Below are 18,574 nucleotides of genomic sequence, written 5' to 3' on the forward strand. Positions count from 1 at the left end.
GAAGGCTGCCTGGGGGATGAACAGACCTCAGTGGCAAGGGGTTAAAAGATGCCCACAGGCTGTGTGGGGAGAAAGTAAAGAGCCAGAGAGGAGATGCAGAGATGCGTTGTCGGCACAGGGACGTTGGTGGGGGGTGACAGTGGTGAGGGGCATCTCCGAAAGCCCCCAGGCCAGGCCTGTGAGAGGAGTGACTGTGAGCTGTCACCCACCTCCTGCTGTCCAAGCCTGCAGAGGTCAGAAGCTGTAGAAAGTGGAGGAATAAAAATAATGTGAAGGAAGATGGAAGGAGGCACTTGGTCCCTTTCTCCACTGGAGGCTGCCTGTTTGCCGCAGATCTGAGCAGAGGATAAAGGAAGAAAAAAAAAAAGTCACTTTAAGTTTGCTATAAGTTCAAGATTTGATTATTAAATGGACCTGGATGTTCTAATTGTGGAATCAAAACTGTTCTGCAGTTGATCAGGGTTATAGGTCCTTTTATTATCTGTGGAGCCAGAGAAGTCATCCAGGGAGGGGAGAACTAGCCTCACTGAATATTTTAATCTGGGAGACAAAGATGACATTGCTTTATGATAAAATCCTAAAGTGCTGTTTATTCAAAGTAGTGGCTGCATCAGGGCAAAAACTGTGTGAGTGTTTCCCACGGAGAACTAAGCCCAAGTTTTTGGTCACTAACTCGGTAACTCTGTGTAGGTCTAGCTCTGCTGTTGAAGTGGCGTCTTGTGGATTCCCTGGAATCACAGTCAAAACGCCCCCTTTAAAGTCCAGTGTTAACTATAATCCCCACTCCTTCCATTTCCCCATTACTTAAAATACTTGGCAACTTGCACCCAGAGTTTCCTTCTTAGAAAAGTTGAATTAGCATCCGTGGTTAGACTTATGCAATTTTTACAGTTAAGCTGCACATAAGCAGAATTCCTACTGCATGAGAGTGCTCTATACTTCATGAATTTTAATGAAATCTTGCTTTGTTTTTTTAATGGAGGTACTAGGGATTGAACCCAGGACTTCACGCATGCTAAGTGTACACTGTATCACTGAGCTGGACTCCCACCACTCCCAATGAAATCTTACTTTATTTTTAGTTCATGGAAGCCGACTTACAGCAGAAGCTAGAGCATGCCAAAGAAATTACTGAAGAAGCAAAAGGAACCTTGAAAGAGTTCACTGCTCAGAGTGCACAAGTGGAGAAGTTTATTAATGACACTGCCACCTGGCTGACCAAACTAGAAGACTCACTGATGAACTGTGCCCAAACTGAGACTTGTGAAGGGTTGAAAAAAGTAAAGGTAAGTCATAAACTATCACTAAGTGGTTACACTTGAATGGGAATATTAGCTCTCCTGTTTTGCAGTGACTGTAATCAAAATATAACCTCTCTTCTCAATTACCCATATTAACACCATACCAACTAATTCATGACTTGGGACACAGCAGAGTAAGTAACTGGTGGAGAACTGAATGCAGGTGGTAAGAAATCAAAGATGAGTCATCTAAGGACAGAAAGCAGCTGTTGCTCTAGGACCTGCTCATAGGTTGTACTTGTTAATATATATATTTTTTTCAATACAGAGGTGAAGCCTGTAGAAGAACTGTTTGACTTTCCATGAATTTTCAAGCTTGAATGCAGAGTAGTTTTTCATCACTTAATTATTTTTATTGGCCAGCATGACAGCTTTTGTCTAGAGAAAGATATGTTAAAAAAAATGGTTTAGAAAACATTCTGCTTCCATGTCATCTGTCCGTATTCATAGATGACATTCCTATAAAGCTTGTGAGTTGACTTTTCAACGTACGTGTTCTGTGCCCTTGCATCATGTTTTCTTACCATACTCGAGACTGAGGACATGTATTTTTAAATTAACGACCAATGCTTCTGGTGTGGCCTATGATCCTGAAGCAAAGCCCAAGTGTCCCACTGAAAAATGTGAACACAGGAAGGTGACTCCATTAATAGTTTTTCATCAACTAGCTAAACCCAGAACATGGGCTGGCATCCACAAAGACCTATGCAATTTGCTTGAAATCCTAGACTATGACCCCAAACCTACCTACCTCTCAAAGGCTATTTGCAGTTGTTCCCAAGGAAAACCGAGCAAAATTCTGAAAAATCAACACAGATCTATCACAAATGCATACATTACTGAGTAGATTTCAACAGCATTGATTTCCAAAAATAAAACATACCAGAGTGGAGTAGATGGAATATATCTTTTGAATGTGATGCATGTCATTCATGGCATCCTTTTATTCTCTAGGAAATACAAAAAGAACTTCAAAGTCAGCAAAGGAGCATCAGTTCTACCCAGGAAAATCTCAACAGCTTGTGCCGCAAGTACCATTCAGTCGAGCTGGAGAGCCTGGGTGGCGCCATGCTGGGGCTGATAAAGAGACACGAAGCTGTGAGCCAGTCATGCTCCAAAGCACAGGCCAGCCTTCAGGATTCTCTGGAAAAACACTTCAATGGTGAGCTCCAATAGGCCTTAGTATGAATAGTTTGTTTACAAAAAACAATCCAAACCAAATGTTGCCTAGAAACAGCCAGCAAAAGTTTGCAAAAATAAACTTTCCGCAAGAGTAGCATTTTAAATTGACGTGTGCGTTGAGCCTGGAGCCACGGCAGTGTCGTGTTTGGGCTCTCACCAAGGAGGCAGTCTTCCTTTTTCTCCCCAAGAAAGTGGGAGTCTGCCATTTTGATGATTCTGAACTTCATCCGGTTTTTCTGTGTAGAGTTCATTTGTGTGGAAAATTACTCTCCCTGCTCCGAAGTGACACAGTGAACTTGGCTCTTAGGAGAGGCCATGAACCAGCAGCCCTGTAAGGCAGGAAACCGCTGGTCCTGTGTCCCTGACTGGGCTTCCCACCCAGCCGTGCCTCTGCTCCGGCGTGGATGCCTGACGCTCTAAGTCAGCCTGGTGGACGGAGGACGTGTTTCCTCCCTTGGCCATAGAAGTGGTTTTAACACCCCTAGAGCATTTCTCACTCTCACAGTCAGGCAGTTTTCTTTCTTCTCCAAAAGAAAGGAACACAATGGGAAATCTGACATGTCAGAAATACAAATTTCCTTTCAGTCTTTTCTCGGAAGTAATTTCTCAGTTCTACCATGAACAGTCGTGGTTGTAGGTCTCACTGTGTTATAGTCTATATTGTTACCATTAGTGTTTCCTTTCTGGAATATATTGTAAGGTAAGATGCAGTGGGCTGAGGCCAGAATTAATTCATCGTAGTAATTTTGGGAAGCTCTTTCAACGTTTTCGATGTATTTCTTATTTTCATTGCTTTCCACAGAGTCTATGCAGGAATTCCAAGAATGGTTTTCTGGAATAAAGGCAGCAGCAAAAAAATCATCAGACAGAACTGGGGACAGCAAAGTGCTGGAGGCCAAGCTGCACGACCTTCAGGTGTGAAAGTGGACGCTGCTTGTTCTTCTTCCCGAAACTGCACTCAAGTGCCTTCAAGTCAGACCTAAATCATCTATTTCTCCAAATCTTGTTTTCTCCAAACTTCCCTTCTTTCCTAACACAGTTAGATTTCTTGAGTCAGAAGGTGATTGGTAATATGAAAAGTAAGTTGAGAGAATGTTAGAATTTCAGAATTCCTAGATCCCTTTTCTCTCTTTTTTAAACTTTTGATCATTCTTTGGAATTCATTCCAAACCAAACCTAATTTTAACTTTCAAAGCAGTGAAAGCGTAAATAATTATATCTGTTTTATACCATTCTCATGGAGGAGTTTTAAAAAGAAGACATGGCTTGTGCTTTTTAATAACTCATCATCTAAATTTGGAGCTAGGATATATTCAAATTAAAGCAGTAGATGTGATAGGTTCCAGAGGTAGGTGTTACAGACTATGAAGAATATATAAATTCTGAAAGAGAAGGGCATTGTGAAGCAGAGTTAAGAATGATTGACAGGAGATTAGGTTCAAATTGAGTTTGGGCCAAGTTGTTCAAGCAACTTATCTGAGAGAAACACTGTGTTAAGTATTGTAAAAATAATTTTAAAAAATTAATGAGAGGGTGCTGGGTATAGCTCAGTGGTAGAGCGCCTGCTTAGCATGCACAAGCTTTTGAGTTCAATCCCCAGTACCTCCATTAAAAAAAAAATCATGAGAAATAGGAGGATTTTGTGGCCTAACAAATGATAACAATTATGTAGATAGCTCCTTAACAGTCAGGGTAGGATGATCATTATAATACGGGAAGCTGGTTTTGCAGGAGGCATGGTGAATTCAGATATGGAATTGTCCCCTTTGAGGCTAGAGCTGCAGTGGAATGCCACAAAGAAAAGTCTAAGTGACAATTGCAGATACCACTGTGGGGCTCAAGGGAGAGGCAGGGCTGGCACAGCAGTTCTGGGCTTCTTTTGCTCTGTTGAAGTCACGTCCATGCATGTGATCCTCCGAGGATGACGTGCATACCGAGAAAGAAGGGATATGAAGACAGGATTTTGTGTGCAGGGTGGACGGGAGAAGGAGGAGGCGTGGAGGCAGTTAACCAGCTAGAAGCTGTTACGCTAACCATGTGAGGGTGTGGAGCCTGGACTAAGTCAGGAAGGTGAGAAGGGGGAGAGGCTGGAAACAGACCTTACTGGGAACATCCTCTTTCCCGACTCCATGTTGCTCGCAGTTTGTCCTCAGTGGTTCCAGTGACTGGCTGGCGCCGTCCTGCAGCTTGAGTCTTGATTGTACCCAATTGTATACATCATTCTCACCCCCGTCTTGTTAAGGGCATTCTTTCTTTGGGCTCTGCTATATCAGGTCAGAACTGCAATTAATGCTCTCATGCACCAGGGTCTCTGAATAATAGCAAGTATTTTATCTTGCCTTTATTCCCTGAAACAGAACATTCTGGACTCAGTCAGCGATGGGCAGAGCAAGCTCGATGCCGTGACTCAAGAGGGAGAGACTTTGTACGCACATCTGTCTAAACAGATTGTCAGTAGCATTCAGGAGCAAGTTACAAAGGCGAACGAAGAGTTTCAGACGTTTCTGAAACAATGCCTTAAGGACAAACAGGCTCTCCAAGACTGTGCTTTAGAACTTGGGAGGTAGGTCATTTTGACAAGTAGAGATTTAATTATACACAGAATGTTTTCAAAGACTTAGAGAAAAGAGCCACTGGGCATAAACAAAGAACAGTTGAAATTGTAAGTTTTGACCTGAAGTACAGGTTCACACTAGGGCAAGAATTGATTGCTTAGACTCTGATGGCACTGTTTGGCTTTATTTTCTATAGAGGAGAAGGAAGGAATTATGATCAGTAATAATTGTAAGTGGCATAAATGCGTGTATTTTTTGTCTGTTTGGCTAACTCAAGATACTAGGGATTTGACACCCAGGGTTTAGACTATCCAAGTCTTTTCCTTATGGCTGCTTCTGCTGGGTTGGATTTATGGCAGAAAACATCTACTGTAGTCTGTGAATCAAGATTCCAACCAGGACGCTGTGTCAGTGGGGATGAATATAAAATTAGAAAGGAAAAAAAAGAAAAAAACTTCTGCTCCTGGGAGAAGAAAGATGTCAGTATAATCAAAATGCCCTTTTGGTTGGAGAGTAATCTGCCTGACTCTTGTCCAGGTTTCTTAGGAAATTTACATGGTTTTCAAAGCTTAGAGTCCAGGGGCTCTTGTGCCATATTCAGCTCCCTGTAAGGTACAAACACGCAGAGTTGACTTTCGCATCTTTTCCCAGGGCTTCCACTGCCCCATTTATCCACTGGCCCAATTTAGGGTATTTGTAGTAAGACACAAAGTCAAATGCACCCTGACATAAAATATAATCTTGCTGCTAAGTACCAGCTATGGTTACCAACGAAACCGATTCAGCAAGATAGGGTGCTTCTTTTTCTTCTTGGATCTCAAGAGAAATGTCCATGATTTGTCATTTTATTCCTGAAATAAGTGATAATTTGAATGGGCTTCTTGTCGAGTTTTCTTTTCTGCTTGAAAATTAGTGAGCTTTTAATTGCCATAGACATTGTGACCTCAGATACGAGAACTTATTATCATGAGCACAGAAGAATTTCTCTAAGGTGTTCTTCTTTCCTTTAGCTTTGAAGATCAGCACAGAAAACTGAGCTTATGGATCCATGAAATGGATGAGAGATTAAGCACAGAAAACTTAGGCGAGAGCAAGCAGCACATCCCTGAGAAGAAAAACGAAGTCCATAAAATTGAGATGTTTCTAGGGGAACTGCTGGCCGCGAGGTTCGGTTCTCTTCCTACTAACAAGTGTTTGTCTGGTTGCTTGGTCATTTCGTTTGGTTGGTGAGTTGGTGGTGGGTGTTTATGTTACCATCCCTGAATGTCTAGACTATGAACGATCGTGCCGTGTTTCTTTGGCAACGTGGTGTTCTGGAGAGAGCATAGGGGTGGAAGTGAGGAGCTGCCTTCATCCCAGTTACACCTCCCTGTGCTCAACAGATTGGACAGGCCACTCATTTCCTCTATTTCTTTTTTTTTTAATTGAAGTATAGTCAGTTACAATGTGTCAGTTTCCAGTGTACATCATAATGTCCCAGTCATGCATATATATATATATATATGTATATACATATAATCGTTTTCATATTCTCATTTCCTATATTTCTTGATATTAGCTTTTAAGCATTGAGATAACAACAATAATAATGATATACTTTCATGTCTAGGGTTATTATTAGGATATAAATAATATCATTTTTTCATTTACAAAAATAATGCCCGTGGATCCCAGTTTCCATATATTCTTCACAAACTTCAGCCTCCAGTACCATTTACAATCCACCTTGTCCTCATAATGTTCTTAGTAAAGCAAAAGGTATGTTCATGAAGTCTGACTGTCCTAGAGATTCATTTTCTCTACTGCAGTATTGGTCTCCTCATCGCTTCCCGACTGAGCAGATGTTTCCGGCTCCTTCTCTGACAGAGTTCTCCAGCCTGTGCTTTGGCTACCACCACTTAAGGGCTTTGCTCCCTAAATTCAGGCTCCACCCCTGGAATTTTCAGTTGCTTCATTGGAACTCTTGCACTGGAAGATGGAACACTTTCCACTGCGACAGTGCAGCCTGACACAAAGCTCTTTAACTCTCTAACTGTTGTCTGAAGGAACGGATGCACTGTAAGCAGCAGAGACTGGCTCCCAGCCTCCTAAATCAGACAAATCAGCAACAATGACCAACTAAGTAAAAATTGCCTAATTCAGATCATGCTCACTCCCTGTTTCTGCTGAGTCCTCTTTTTGGTCAGACATGCCAAGTATTCCTCATCTTGAAAAACAAACATACAGACAAATGCACGCACAGAACCCATACTAACAGCTATTGTTGGTGTACTCGTTTCATGATTGTAATAAAATCTCCCTGGAGGGTTTTGGCCCCATCTCTTTGAGCCCTTACCGTGGGGTAAACACTTAGTTGATTTTGTTACCAAACTCAAGAATCCAATACTGAGAGACAACAAGTATTGGATAAAAGAAAAGATAGCTTTGTTGAGGAAGCTGGCAATCCTGGGGAAAAGGTGGACTCATGTCCCGAAGAATCATCCTGGTTGCCAATCAGGGGGCAAGAGCTTTTAAAGGAAGGCTTCAAGGGTGTGCAGAGAGGGGCTACGTGCAGAACAGCACCGTCAGCTCTGACAGTCACCTTGAAACTGGCCGTGCAGTGGTCTGGTCAGTGTCATCTTGATTGTTTTAAGCACAGTTAATCTTCACTTCCAGGGCTGGTCTGTTCCCATTTCCTTAAGGCCTGTTCTCGGAACTGTGCTGCTCAAGATGGAGCAGCCTATGTCATGGCTGCAGTCTGGGCATCATGCAGTTAGCTTTTTCCCTCTGGTGGTGGTTTTGGTATCTGTAAAACAACCCAGGAATGTGCATCAGACACTGGGATCTGTTCCTTCAGGGAGGAGCTAAAGATTCTGTGACTCCATGGTCCTAGTCACTGGCTGAGCTGCTCTTTTGTGACTCAGGGAGGCCTGGGAGGCTGCAGCTTGTCTACAAACAGGAGACAGAGGACACAGAAGGGCTTTTGTACCTGGGAGGGCCCCACGGGATACATCTCAGTTTCAGTTTCATAAACCCTAACCTAATGGTGAGTTCCTCAAGGCCAGGGACCATCAGGTCTTTAACGTCTTCATCTAGTGTAGTGCCAAAAATAGAAAACATTTGCTGAATTAACAGAATAATAGCATTATTCTAACTATATAACCTTCTAAAAATAACACTGCATTTTATTCGCTTTTTAAATCTTGACTCTTATTTGGATGCAGTATAACGTGGCCACACCTACTTCTCTCCTCCTTCCAAACATTTAAAATGACTTTTCATTTTCTTCCTGAGCTATTACTCTCTGATATTCCAGGACCAGATGCCAAGAGTCCTCAGGTGTGTTTGTTCCCGCGTTCTTTTGACTTGGTGGCTTCTCTGGACAATCCTGATGTGCTCTGCTGGTCTCCCAGCTTCTCCATCTGAGTGACATGACTTCTGTCAGCTCCTTACTACTTGCTCCTGCCAGGCCTCCAGATTTTTTTCATCATAAGATTTCCAATACTCCAAATATCTTGAGGAGATGCCCTGTATTTTCAAAAAGAACCCCAGACTTGATAATCATTGAGTTTTTATCACCTACTAGGCAATTCTTCTTTTAGTAACAAGTGCTATCTGTCATTTTGAGTTGTTATTTAACTTGCATCATTGCTTAAGCCAGCTTCTTGTCTCACCAAACAGATCACCAGTGTGAGCGATGGATTTTAGAGTATGTGTAAAACTGTGTAAGTCTTCTGTATCTCACGGTGGTCCACAGGATGCTGTTTACATAGTAGCTGCTCAGAAAAAAAAATTGAGACACTGTAGGAGACAGTCTTTGTATCCTTTTTCTGCTTTCATAGCGGTTTGTGTTAAGGCATCTCACGTTCCCTTCTGGTGTCCTGGGCATTTCCTGATAGATGCACTGATCAGAATTCAGAACTCTGTAAAACAGGATGAAGCCAACCCAGCCACATGTGATTATGTTTTCCCTTGACCCCAAACTGGGATGAGCAAAGTACCCAAGACACAACAACAAGACCCACAAGTACTTGTAAGATGGCCTTTGAAAGCACATTTTTTTTTGGCAGTTTATATCTGATAAACATCATGCCGGGTCCTAGGGATATGAGATGCGTGTAATAGCCTCGGCTTCTAGAAGTGAAAGCCTTGTGCATCGAGACAGATGGGGTCCATGAGCTGACAGACCCAGACAAGGGCTGAGGGCGCTGGCAAGAGGCATCATCAGGGTGCTTCCTGGGGATGTGACGAGGGCGCTGAGATTTGAAGGGCCAGTTAGAAAAGAAGCAGAGGAGAGTGGAAGAGTTTCCAGGAAGGAGGAGGAATCTCCACATGTATACAACAGAGCAGAGTGTTTGGGGAGTTTCACAGAACTGTTTATGGTTAGAGCATTAACTAGGAATGGAGAAAAGTTAGACATCGGGCTGGAGAGGCAGGCCCGGGCCATTTCCTGAAGTTAATTCCTAATACAGTGGCCTTGGATCTAAGCCAGCACAGATCAAATAAACCCCAGTGTGTATTGACTACGTTCAGAGAAACCACAGAGAACCTAGTAGCCAGCCCCCTGAGGGGCCCCAGAATTGTCATCTCAAAGGCGTGTCGGCTGGGAGCTCTCTTCTGGTCCCTGCTCCAAGATCAACAATCCTTTGTCACTCCCCCATACTCTAGAATGTCAGAATTAATTTTTTTTTTCTGTTTTCCTTAGAGAGTCCCTAGACAAGCTTTCCCAGCGAGGGCAGCTTCTCAGTGAAGAAGGCCATGGCGCTGGCAAAGAAGGACGCCTGTGCTCCCAGCTGCTCACCAGCTACCAGAACTTACTCAGAGTGACCAAAGGGAAACTCCGGAGCTGCCAGGTGGCCCTGCAGGAGCACGAGGCCCTGGAGGAGGCGCTGCAGAGCATGTGGTCCTGGGTGAAAGACGTCCGGGACAGGCTGGCCTGCGCCGAGAGCACCGTGGGGAGCAAAGACGCCTTGGAGAGACGGCTGTTACAAGTACAGGTATGCCCCACACCTGCCGGACTTCAGCGCCTTTGGAAGGCTGATTTAATAAGGTTCGGACATGTTTCAGTGGGGTTCTCCTCGTTCTGTGAGCCTCTGAGGATTCTGTAGGCAAAACAGAGAAACTGGGCAAAGAGGATTTGGAGGGTCATTATTTAGATTCCACATATAAGTGGTATCATATGATGCTTGTCTTTCTCAGCCTGACTTACTTCACTTAGTATGATCATGTCTAGGTCCATCCATCTTGCTGCAGATGGCACTATTTCCTTCTTTTTATGGCTGAATAGTATTCCATTGCATATATATACCACAACTTCTTTATCTAATTGTGTAAATCATCTATGCTTCAATAAAAATAAACAAAAAAGGGTTTGGAGGGGTCATCTTTCCCCTTTGTAAAGGAGCATTTTTGTTCCGATAGCTTTCAAATAACTTTCAATCTTTTTTAGTAAATATTTAGCAAATCTAAGGGAATACCTACTCCACTCTAAGCACTATGCAAATTGCCTGGACTATGGAGACAAACACTGGTCCTTGATTTCTAGGAGTCCACAGTCAGTGGGAGAGATCAAATCGTAAATTGTTGCTTGCAGTGTGGCCTGTGTGTGGGGGCCGTGACTGAAGTAAACAGGTGTATGCTGAAAGCACTGAGAAGGCCTCCAGCCCGGCCTGCAGTGAGCCAAGGTGACCTTGACAGACAGGGGTTAGCCAGGCAATGAAAATAGAGGACTGTTAAGTTTTTGACGAGTGCATCTTCATTTTTGAAATAACTTCTTTTTACTCTGATGCAACTCAATAAAGTTCCATTTTTAGGCAAGTGGCCCAAAGTTTTCCAAGAACCTAAATTGCAGTTAATCTTTGACCCCTAGACTCCCAGAGATCTAATATTTAAGAACGGTGTTTTAGTGCAGTGGGGTCCAGGGTCTGATACTGTTCTTGTTTTCATTTTCAGGCAAGTAAGGTATTCCCTACCTTGATTCTTATGGGAAACATAGGCATTTTTTTTTTTTTTAAACATCAGGAGGTTTTTTTTAGTAATCCTACTGACAAGTAGTCATTCTTCCTTCATAGGACATTCTCCTGATGAAAGGAGAAGGAGAAGTTAAGTTGAACATGGCCATTGGCAGAGGGGAACAGGCCTTGAGAAGTAGCAACAAGGAAGGTCAGAAGGTGATTCAGACTCAGCTGCAGACCCTTAAAGATGTGTGGGCCAACATCATGAGCTCCTCCATCCATGCTCAGAGGTACCGGACCTACGTTTAGTGTTTATTTGCCTAAATCAAACCTGGTGGCTAAGTAAAATAATGGAGCGGCACTGAGGGCATCCCATGATCACGTTCCAAGTATATTACTTTAGCTGGTTGTGTGCATGTTTGTCTTTGCCTGGATTGTATTTTCTGTAACGGCAAGGCTGGTTCTGTTTGTTTGCTTGCTCGCTCTGTTTGTGTGTATTTGCACGCATGCATGCATGTTTGTTCGTGTAATATTTACATCTCCCATAACATCTCTCACAGAATCTTGCACACACAAGGTCTCAGTAAGATACTGCCTTTCAGTTGATCAAAGCAAGGATATATGGTTTTGATAACTTTTTGCTGTTTAAAAGAAATTAAGTTGTTGGCAGCTGTTGAGCTTAAGTGTAAATCTTCTCAACTGGAAGTAATATCATCGGCACTGGGGCTTTGGAAACATATGGGGAGTGTTTGGTGGCCCCAGTGAGGGGGTATCCTGGCATTCAGTGGGAGGCATCCTCTCAGGAGCAATGAGCTACCCACCCCACTCTGTTGAGAAGCATTGCAGTGGATGCCAATGAGGAGGTAGTGGAGACACTGACCAGGTGCTGGTGGTGCTGTGTTAGATTTATGAGTAGAAGATTTGCACCTTCCTCCCTCTTCTGCAAATCACCTGGCTGGCTTGTTGGACAAATGACCTTCAGTCAGAATTATACTAAAACACATTCCAGGGGCCCATTCTGAAGGTCATAGATACCACCAGATCTCTGAAGAAGTGTGTGCTCAATACAATCATAATAAATAGATGAATAAAAGATTAAAGTTCATCACAAAACAACACTGTAGTTACTGCAGTGCAGACAGTGAACCATGGTTACAACTAAAATCTGGAAGTTGTGCTTTGTTTTGTTTCCTTTAAATATGGAGCGTAGGCAGTGACTCCCAAAGTCAGCAGGACTTTGAATCTTCTAGCAACTCAGTGGTCAGCAAAGGAAAAAAAGTCAGATCCTGTGGTTCTGTTACTCTGTAGAGCAGAGTGCCAGAACATGAACTGAACTTCCCAGGGCTTGGCAATAGTCCAGCTTCATAAAAGTGAATAGGAATATGGGCGAATATTTTCCGGATGTTAGAATAGAATGTTGAATGTAGGAAACAGATTCAAATCCTTGATTCTCCGCTTTCAGCAAGAAATTAAACTTGGCGACTGCATTTTAAGCAGTGCTCAAATTATTGTGGTAAAATAATGAAACAGAACAAAGTGGTTTTTGCTCTCTAAGTGCTCGGCGGCTAGGGTACGATACATTCCAAAAACCTCTGACTGAGATCGTGTTACTAAGATGCTGTGGGACTGTGGCAGAAGGCAGCGCTTGTGGTGGCTTCTAGAGAAGTAAGATTGATTTGGACTTTCTAGAAAATTCTTCAAGGACAGGATAGAGCTTTAAGGCATGTACGATGAGGTTTCTGTTGATGCAAAAGGAACAGCTGAGTAAATGCTGGAAGCACATTTACCACAGATATAACTCCAGGATTGTACGATTATATGCAAGAGAGGTTGGAAAGGGTCACTGCACATGAGTTTAGAATAGTTGGTAAAGCTAAATATTGGAGGTTTTTAAAAAACTGTCAGCCTGGAGAGCCTTTTACTTGACTCTTCCTTACATGACTTATGTGACTGTATTTCTTATTAATGCATTGAGCCTTTCTTCCTTCACACATTCACACAGGTGCGCTAAACACTGTGCATTTATATCCTTCAGTGAAAAGTCAGTCTAATTATATTGCATACCCAGAAAGAATACCTTACATTTTTTGTCTTGGGGGGAGGCAATTAGGTTTGTTTGTTTGTTCATTATTTATTTTAATGGAGGTGCTGGAGATTAAACCCAGGACCTCGTGCATGTTAAACGTGTGCTCTACCACTGAGTTCTACCCTCCCTGTAAGAATATCTTACATTTTGAATTCCAGTCACTAAATAATCATCATCAGACTTTAATAAGATAGACTGAGTCCAAGAGAATTAAGAATTGATATATATTAAGTAAAATTTAACTGATGCCCCAGGACTGATGTTTTAACAACACAGCACCTATATGTGTCTGTTCATTTAGGACAATTAGCATTTGGAAGACATATTTTTGGATGCATATATGACTACACACCTTATTTCAAATTTTGACATAGATTTATTTTCATTTGAAGAAACTGTGTTGTGGGTCAGAGAAGTAATGTTTCTCCCTGCACTTAAAAGCAGTGTTTTCATCACTTACAGTAGCATTCAGCAAAACAGTCTTCAGGGATGCAATGCCTTTGTGATTGGTTTTCAATAGAGACGTCAAAATAACTTATTTTCATGCTGTATGACATTAACTCTAGCACTTTAGAGTCTGTGATTAGCCAATGGAATGACTATCTAGAGTGGAAAAACCAGTTGGAGCAGTGGATGGAATCAGTGGATCAAAAACTAGAACATCCCTTGCAACTGCAGCCTGGTCTGAAAGAGAAGTTTTCCCTCCTGGACCACTTTCAGTCCATCGTATCCGAGGCGGGAGATCACGCGGGGGCCCTGCAGCGGCTCACTGCAAAGGCCAGGGAGCTCTACCAGAAGACTGAGGACGATTCTTTCAAGGAAGCGGCTCAAGAAGAACTGAAAACACAGTTTAATGATTTACTGACTGTTTCCAAGGTGAGTGCTTAAGAGTGAAGGGAAAACTTCAAGGTTCAGGTAAAGAATGTACCATGGTTGAACTGTAGGGGAGTTGGCGGCACTAAAACTATGTGTACGTTCAGTGAACAGATATTATGTAGAGGGCCATTTCTCATCAATGGAGGTCCATGAATTTTGCTCTTTCTGCAATTTGGGGACGATTTTTAATTCTTTTTTTTTTTCTTTTTATCTTTCCCCACTTAGAATGTCAATCAACCCATTTCTTTTCTTTGTAAGATGGCCTGAGCCTCAATCGTCAATGTAGAGTTATTTTTCTTTTGCTGCCACTTATATTTGTTTTAAATGGAAGTCTGTTTACCTCCCAGATTTCAGTTATGTACCAAGTATTTTATTCCTCATTTTAGTAAAAACTGCATTTTCCTGTTCTCCAAGATTAGGCTCTTCCGTGTAATATCAAGATTTTCTTTCAATTCTGTCTCTGAATCTTTCATTTCCTCCATGATTTTTCTTTTGAATACTTGTGAGAATGTTAAAGAAAATAAGGAAATAAAGAAGTATTCTATTTTCCTCTCGACTTTCCTTTTGGGAACTCTCTTTGTATTATGAATACTGTAGTTTTTAACAGATGTATTAGTTTATCTTCATTTTTTAAATTTTGGTAATGATTAAGAGCTATGAGTCTTGAGTCAAAAAGACCTACATTTGAATTCTGGCTTTGACTCTTCTTGGGTGTGTGAAGTTGGGCATGTTAGTTAACCTCTGTAACTTCTGGAAGTCCCTTCCTGTAACAGAGCATTAATTACAGCATCTACATCACAGGGCTGTTGTGAGGATTCAGTGAGTAAATGCATTTAAAGTGCCGAGCAGAATACTGTACACAGAGGCAACACAAATAATTGCTTGAATAATAAGAATAGTTATTATTATAATAATAATTAAGCAACTTATTATGAAGGATGTTAGGCAGCATTCATGAAGCATGGATTTCTATTCTAAGCTAGACTAGAGAAAATGTGAAAGAAAATGATTGTTTCTTCAAAATCTTGCAGTCTAATCAAGATTTGATGTTTTCATTTTAAGATATTAAACGTAGAGAAAATTCAAGAGTAAGAACGAAAATCTTCTAAGATCATGAGGAGACCTGCTGCCTTGCCAGATTCCAGATTCTCAGTGACGACTACGGTTAAAGTAGCCTTTTCTTTGTTTACTAGGAGAAAATGAGGAAAGTAGAAGAAATTGTGAAAGACCATCTCATGTATTTAGATGCAGTCCAGGAATTCACAGATTGGCTCCATTCAGCAAAGGAAGAACTTCATCGGTGGTCGGATACGTCTGGAGATTCATCAGCCATCCAGAAAAAATTATCTAAAATTAAGGTCAGAAAATGGACAGATTTTATAACTTCATTGTTTCTTTGGTTCTTGAGTGTCACATACGTGTGATGAAGATTCTGTGGCTAAGATTCTTTATTTAAAATGTTTTTTTCTGATTTTCTGTTTGTTAGTATTTACTAGTTTGCACCTGATGAATTACAAACATAAGCCAGGGGTAAAAGGGACTCCAAAACACCTTACACTTGTGAGGGAAACGGAACATTGTCCGTGTGGGCTTCTGTATGCAAATATGCTTGCTGCTGTAGTATCAGAACTATGAAATATGCACCAGATCGGTGGGCCGACAGAACCAGGTATGACAGTGGAAGAAAAGTGTGCAAAGTAACTTGGTTAAATGTATTTGAACAATACCTGGGTAATGTCATTTAGATGTCTCATTCTGCTGTCCTAGCCAACACTTCAACAACATAAAAGAAGACAGTACTTTAAAGGGCATTAAAATCGTCACCAAGTTTACTGCTTCTATGGGCAACTTGAAAAAAAGATAATTGCACATCTAAGGGAGCTGGAATAAGTACATTTCTAATTACTTGAATATTAGAATATTGAATAATTTCCCCTCTGTGGCAACAATAGATTTTAATCTGAAAATGAAGCAATGATGCAATCCTTAATTGTTTAGCTGTAGAGGAGGAAATGTTGGAATAAACAGTGTGTTTGTGGTCAGGAATGTAGGACTCAGACTGTGTTCTAATATCTGGAAATCAGAACATAAAAATAATAGCCGAGACAACAATAACAAGTACTTTTTGAGGATTTACTTTGAAATATTTAGAAAGTATTATCTTAGTTAAATTTTAAAATGACCACATGGGTTTTAAACGAGATAACCACATAAAGCCACTTCTTCAGTTATTATCTGTGTGATTTTTTTTTAGGTATTTCTTTGATATATTCCTCACTAATATTTTAATTTATTCATCCATTTGTTCATCCATCCATCCATCCATCTCTTTATTCAACCAGAGTTGTGCAGCCCTCAAGGAATCTGCAGAGTGGTAGGAGATCATGGTGTATAAACTGATGTTTATAAAATAATATATCAAGTATAATGATAGCTCACTAAAGTTTTAGAGTTCAGACCCTAGATTCAGATCCTGACTCTGGCTGCATCTTGTCTCTACTGCATTTCTAGCTGTGTCTTTGGGCAATTTGCTCTATGTCCTCAAGCCTCAACATCTTAATTGGTAAAATAAAAATAATAGTAGTACCTGCCCCACAGAGTAGTTCTGAGGAGTAAATTAGGTCATGGGCATAGAGCACTGAGCAGCGTGCTTGGCACATAGAACACACTCAGTAAGGAAATCCAGTGGCTTTCGTAAATGAGTGATTTAAGTGGCTTGGAGTGACAGTGTGAGAAAAGTCAAAAGGTGTTGGTCACGACTGACTTTACCTACAGGCAACAGAACTATCTCTGCCTGAGAAAAACAGGTGCATGTGGAGGAGGGAGGCTGCAGAGGAGGAAGGGTGAGGAATTCAATGTGAAGGGGTGGAGTTTGAGCTACCTGGCAGTGATGTCCAGGAGGCAGGGGAATGTTGAAGTCTGAACATCAGGGGGGGAAGCTGGATTGAAGATACAGAGTTGAAATGGTCAGCACCAGAGTGAATGAAGCCGAGACCTCAGGGTAAAGGAAACAGCACAGTGGGCACAGGACCAAAACCTGGGCGCGTATTTACGGGGCCTCAGAAGAGAGTTTGAAAGGGAGAGGGACAAAAGAGCAGAGAAACAATGAGAGAGGGAAAGGAAGGGGTGGCGCCACCAGGGCCCTGGTGAGGGAGGTGCTCACCCTCACAGAAGCATCAAGCGGTGGCCGCACGAGCGCCCCCTGGACTTGGCACTTGGGCTACTTGGCAGTCACTGTAGCCACTTCCACTGCCGGGTCAGGAGAGAAACTGGATGACATGGATTTGGGGGTGAAGAGTGGGTGGAAGACCGGATGGCAAGGATGAACCAATGTTTTGAAATGTTAAAATAACAAAAGTAAAGTAATTCTTTTACAAAGGCTGCTTTTGGGTTGCCAAGTGCTCTGTTTTTGAAAGACTTTCATAGAATACTTCAAAAAAAATGTAGGAAATGGAGGAGGAGGAGCTGGCAGAAAGAAACTGAGGTTTGGGAAGGAGGAAGTGCAGCCTGGCAGAGGTTGCCCGTCAAAGTCCAGGTCCGGCCTGCGTGTAGGCTGGTGTGCAGTGAGGAGGGGCCTCGGAGGAAGTCACTTGGTGCCGCCTCCATCCTTCAGTGTCCCTCCCCACCCCTAGCAGTGACTGGGGACAGGCAACTTCAAAGCCAAACCTGTATGTGTATGAGGGTGTGTACATGCATATAATATTGATAAAGAGTTTGAACACAGGACAGGGAAATAAATGAAAAAATTATTTCAAAACACTTTAAAATGATGATATCTTATTCAAAATCTGAATGAGTGGAATTAGTGATTTGCAAATATTGAAATATCCCAGTGCCATGCCAAAGAAAACTGGGGTGATGCCTTAGAGAGTATTTTGGGAAACTGATTTTTGACAGCCTCTGAACTCCAAATTCCAAATCATTCATAAAGGCATATTATAAGTATTTAAATCTAATAGTTATGCATAACTCTTTTAAAAAATTACAATTTTTCTTCATCAAATCACTACTAACTATATGCATTGATAAGCCAAGAAGGGTTTTAGCATCCTCCTGCCGAGAAAAGGATGACTATGTATATAAATGCTAACTGTGTATAAGGATTTCATGTGATTGTGCTTTGCACTACTATAGAGCTAAATACTTTTAAGTGATCTATCCTAAAATGTGGCTTTCTTATGTATAGTGGGAAGATACATTTATTTCAAGCTAATCTACCAGCTACATCACGTAGATTAGCTAAGACATTGTTACGTTTAACACAATTTGTTAAATGTGCTTCATACTTAATACCCCTGTTTTTCCTGTACTTGTTAATTTGTCATTGATTTTCTTCTGGAAGTTTTTTCCCCTAAATAATCATCTTTTTTTCTTCTCCTTAATCCAGGAGTGAAGTCATACTTTTGTATTAATTCTAACAAAATCCTGGCTTTAGCAATAGACATGTAAATAAATAAACATCAGATGATGAATTCAGAGAGAAAATTTTCAGTGAAAGAATATTTTCAGAAAGAAATACCACTGTTTTACCTAATTAGCAATGATTATTTTAATTTTATCTTGTTGTCTTTTATAGTATTTTTGTGCTTTAAACCAAAATTTATAGATTAACTCAATAAAAAATATAAATAAATAAATAAA

The 18,574-nt window shown here is 41.4% G+C and overlaps 1 protein-coding gene across 3 annotated transcripts in view; it reads left to right on the plus strand.

Annotated features, from left to right (window-relative positions):
* The window catches only part of SYNE1 (spectrin repeat containing nuclear envelope protein 1), a 427,410-nt gene that overhangs the window by 186,717 nt on the left and 222,119 nt on the right, over positions 1-18,574 (plus strand). For all 3 annotated transcript variants that reach the window (XM_074368141.1, XM_074368140.1, XM_074368142.1), the window contains 9 exons: positions 1,083-1,286; positions 2,256-2,463; positions 3,286-3,398; positions 4,841-5,046; positions 6,049-6,204; positions 9,723-10,014; positions 11,089-11,261; positions 13,624-13,933; positions 15,127-15,291. In XM_074368141.1, coding sequence (XP_074224242.1) covers positions 1,083-1,286; positions 2,256-2,463; positions 3,286-3,398; positions 4,841-5,046; positions 6,049-6,204; positions 9,723-10,014; positions 11,089-11,261; positions 13,624-13,933; positions 15,127-15,291 — 1,827 coding nt within the window. The remainder of the gene's footprint in view (positions 1-1,082; positions 1,287-2,255; positions 2,464-3,285; positions 3,399-4,840; positions 5,047-6,048; positions 6,205-9,722; positions 10,015-11,088; positions 11,262-13,623; positions 13,934-15,126; positions 15,292-18,574) is intronic.

The sequence above is a fragment of the Camelus bactrianus genome, chromosome 8, assembly GCF_048773025.1.
Source record: "Camelus bactrianus isolate YW-2024 breed Bactrian camel chromosome 8, ASM4877302v1, whole genome shotgun sequence".
Taxonomy (NCBI): domain Eukaryota; kingdom Metazoa; phylum Chordata; class Mammalia; order Artiodactyla; family Camelidae; genus Camelus; species Camelus bactrianus.